Source organism: Rhincodon typus, chromosome 15 (genome assembly GCF_021869965.1).
Source record: "Rhincodon typus isolate 14 chromosome 15, sRhiTyp1.1, whole genome shotgun sequence".
NCBI classification, from domain to species: Eukaryota; Metazoa; Chordata; class Chondrichthyes; order Orectolobiformes; family Rhincodontidae; genus Rhincodon; species Rhincodon typus.
Window position 1 is genome coordinate 45,449,837 of NC_063346.1, and position 3,909 is coordinate 45,453,745.

Below are 3,909 nucleotides of genomic sequence, written 5' to 3' on the forward strand. Positions count from 1 at the left end.
AGAATAAAAAACAGGAGAGGTCCTTTGCAGGTCTGGGAGAGGGAGGCTCTGAGCTGGGGTAGGCTTGATTGTAGTGCCTGGAGATGCCGGCGCATTGCTGCAAGTGTGTGTTTCAGGAGTCGCAGGGAGAAACGCTTCTGAAGGATCTCAACACCATGAGTGTAGATATTATCACGGTTGGGGCCAAATTGGGAAGGCTTGAATGTGGATTGTAGTCCATTGGGGATGATCTGGTTCCGTAGGCAGGTGCTAAGGAAGGTGATGTGGCTGTAGTACCTGGTTTGCTTCAGGACGTGGTCGAGCAGTTTCAGGGCCGAAGAGATTACGAGAGAGTTGCAGTGGGAGAGAGATCCCTTGAGGTTTGTCCGGAGGGAGGAGGGTAACTTCTTCAGGTTAGGCATCCTTAGAAGAGGCTTCGCAGTGGGGTTAAAATCGAATCAGAGATAGTAGGAACCCTGCAGCCCAATGGTATCAATGTGGATTTCACAAGTTTCAAAATCTCCCCTCCCCCCACCGCATCCCAAAACCAGTCCAGCTCGTCCCTGCCTCCCTAACCTGTTCTTCCTCCTCCCACCTCAAGCCGCACCTCCATCTCCTACCGACCAACCTCATCCCGCCCCCTTGACCTGTCCGTCCTCCCTGGACTGACCTATCCCCTTCCTAACTCCCTACCTACACTCACCTTTCCTGGCCCCATCCCCGCCTCTTCGACCTGTCTGTTTCCTCTCCACCTATCCTCTCCTCTATCCATCTTCTATCCGCCTCCCACTCTCTCCCTATTTATTTCAAAACCCCCTTCCCCTCCCCCTTTTCTGATGAAGGGTCTAGGCCCGAAACGTCAGCCTCTCTGCTCCTATGATGCTGCTTGGCCTGCTGTGTTCATCCAGCCTTGCACCTTGTTGTCTCGGATTCTCCAGCGTCTGCAGTTCCTACTATCTCTCTTCCTTCAGCCTTAAATTTTATTTGGGTTTGTCAAACTGTCTTACTCACTAAAGATTTATTCTGTCTCTCAAGAATGTTCTCCAGTAATTTGTCCATAACTGAGGTTTGGTTGACTGATGTCTATTAATCAACCTACCCCGTCCTACCTTTATCAAACAACAGTACAACATTAGCAGTCCTTTGGCAGCATGTCAGTAACTTAAGAGAATTGAGAATAGATTGCCAGAACCTCTGTTGTTATTCTTGTTCATTTGAGGTGCCTTTCTTCCAAACCTGGCTATTTATTCACTTTCAAAGGTGCACAACAACTTAATATTTCCTTCCTCACTAAGGCTATCCTTTCCAACAGTTCACCTCTATAATTACTGTGTTTGCTTCATTTTTTTTTGTGCAACAGAAGCACAGTTGGTTCCTCGGCCTGTTTTGGTTTTTTTTAACCTGGGTGGTGAGGTTAGTTGTAGCACTGCTACTGATAAAATTAGCTACTTCAGCACAAAAACTGGGAATCATTCATGAGATTTTCTCGTGTTTGGCTTGGCTCCTCACTGGATAAACATGCAAAACCTTTGGGGAATTTGCTTGAAAGCACAGTACAGCAAAGTTTACATTTTTACTCCAAACTGTGAATACAGGAGCTGTTTGATAATGGTGCACTTTGACACAAATGTCTAAAAATTGCAAAGTGTAGTTAGAGTAAAAGGTTTTGACTAAACAATATCTTGATATTATTGCTAAAGGAATTTTGATTTTTTAAATTTTGATCTGAGGGAGAGTAGGGGGATGAATGTACTCATGATGTGTCATAAATCCAACCAACATCTGTTGCCAGATATTCATGAAATATGGCCGCCAGCGGTGGAAGTTGAAAGGTCGCATTGAAGCAAATGGGAAGCAAGTGTGGGACGGCGAGGAGATGGTATTCCAACCTCTTGTTACAGAGTTCCTGTCAATCAAGGTGAGGACCTCTCAAACTCGCTCACTTACCTTGCAGTTATTAAGTTTCATCGAATAAAATCTGTTCGGAGAGAATGATTAAGTTTTTAGTGTTCTCAGATGGTGCAATGAGACATCCGTCATGACTTTGTTTACTAAACTTGTTCCTGTTTACGAAGAGAAAATTCTTCAGCAGGAGGTCAGTTTATGCAAAGATTTCTGCAAGAAGTGACTTCAAATTTTATTACCACAAACTGTCAGACTAAAAAGCCAAATACTCTGTTAATGTTGCCCGTGCTAAAAATAAAATCCTTTTAAGTAAAAATTGAAATTAAAAACAAAACCTAGAAGCTACAATTTCTTTTCTCTCCTCATCCTGTTCCATGCTGCAGTATCCCTCACAGAAGAACATCCAAATGATCTCCAACCTCTCAAAAACTTTGTACACAGTCTTATTCTGACTGTCCAGCTGAACATATCATATGGAGGACTGCAGTTATGTATCTGTATGTTTCCACTGTATGCACAGTTTCAAGTCTGGCTTCCTACAGAGCCATTTCAGACTCCAAAATGTTAACTTTCTCTCTCCACAGACACTGCCAGAGTTGCTGAGTTTTTCCAGTACTTTTTGTTCTTATTTCTTGTAACTTGTGGTGATCATAAATCATGTTGTTAAATTTTAGGCACTCTGTAAATTGAAATAGCAGCTGCACAGGAAAGAAGATCTGCTGAGTTTGGACTGCATTTGTTGGACTCGATGGGGGCAAAAGTCTCTCAGTATTTTGTAAAATTTGTTATTTTGATGCATTTATGGGATGTTGGTGTTGCTGGCTGGACCAGCATTTATTGCTCATCCTTCGTTGGCCTTGAGAAAGTGGTGGTCAGCTGCCATTTTGAAACATTGCAGTGCATTTGGTGTAGGTGCACCCACAATGCTGTGAGGGAGGGTGTTACAGGATTTTCACCTGGCAACACTGAAAGAATTACCATTTCTAAGTCAAAATGGTGAGAATCTTGGAGGGGAGCTTGCAAGTGTTGGTGCTCCTATGTATTTGCTGCCTTTGTTCTTCTAAATGGCAGCAGTCATGAGTGTGGAAGATGCTGCCTAAGTAGCCTTGATGAATTTCTGCAAGTTTCATCATCACTATTTACAGCAAGATGGCAAGCTTCTTTATTGAAGCTGGAGAAAGACAAAATGCTGGATAAACTCAGTAGGTCTGGCAGCATCTGTGGACATAACTTGGAATCAGAGTTATTTCCACAGATGCTGCCAAACCTGCTGAGTTTCTCCAGCATTTGTTGGTTTTATTTAACATCTTTGAACTTTGCTTTTATTTTCCTTCATTGAAGGTTTTGACTCTTTATTGGTGAAATGGTCACACGTAACTGCTCACTAGTGAAACTCTCAAATGCCCATTCCTCATGTGTAAATCTTAATGGTGAGAGTTGGAAGACTGGTAAGTTGCACAGGCATCATGACTGAGCCTTACCCGGCAAGTGATCTTTGCAGGATGTGGCATCATTGGGTTGTAAAATAGGGAATGGGAATCCTGTCTGATCGTTTCCATTCTTCCCCACCCGCTAATACCCCAGGACATTGAGGCCAAGTGCAACATTTGTATTGTCACTTCCCAGACAGGTTGAGTTGAGCCTTGAATGTTCCTGGCTCTATATTTTCTGGTATTCACTGAGTAAACTCATTGTCCTATCATGGGAGCCAGGTCCATAAGATACGAAGTGCAACAGAATTATGGCTAACTTGGGTTTTTGTAAATTTAGCAATATTTTAAAGTTAGTCATGAAGTTGTTCATCTTCTGATGGTCTGTAATGGCGTGGAAAGGCAGTCCAAAAGTGAATCTATTTTTCTTTCACCCCTTACCACGCACACAAACAGATGCCACCTCTCACAAATGAGGGACAGGGAAAACGTTTTCTTAAGGATGTGGGAATCATTATCAGAGGTCAGGGAAGGAAGAATTTCAAGAGCAGATCATAATCTGATTTTCTGCAATGGTGAGGTTCTTTTGTAAGCC

The 3,909-nt window shown here is 43.0% G+C and overlaps 1 protein-coding gene across 1 annotated transcript in view; it reads left to right on the forward strand.

The window, feature by feature from the left end:
* LOC125485049 (rho family-interacting cell polarization regulator 1-like) overlaps positions 1 to 3,909 on the forward strand; it is a 28,771-nt gene that overhangs the window by 11,568 nt on the left and 13,294 nt on the right. Inside the window, exon 2 of the mRNA XM_048605991.1 lies at positions 1,772 to 1,897. Coding sequence (XP_048461948.1) covers positions 1,772 to 1,897 — 126 coding nt within the window. The remainder of the gene's footprint in view (positions 1 to 1,771; positions 1,898 to 3,909) is intronic.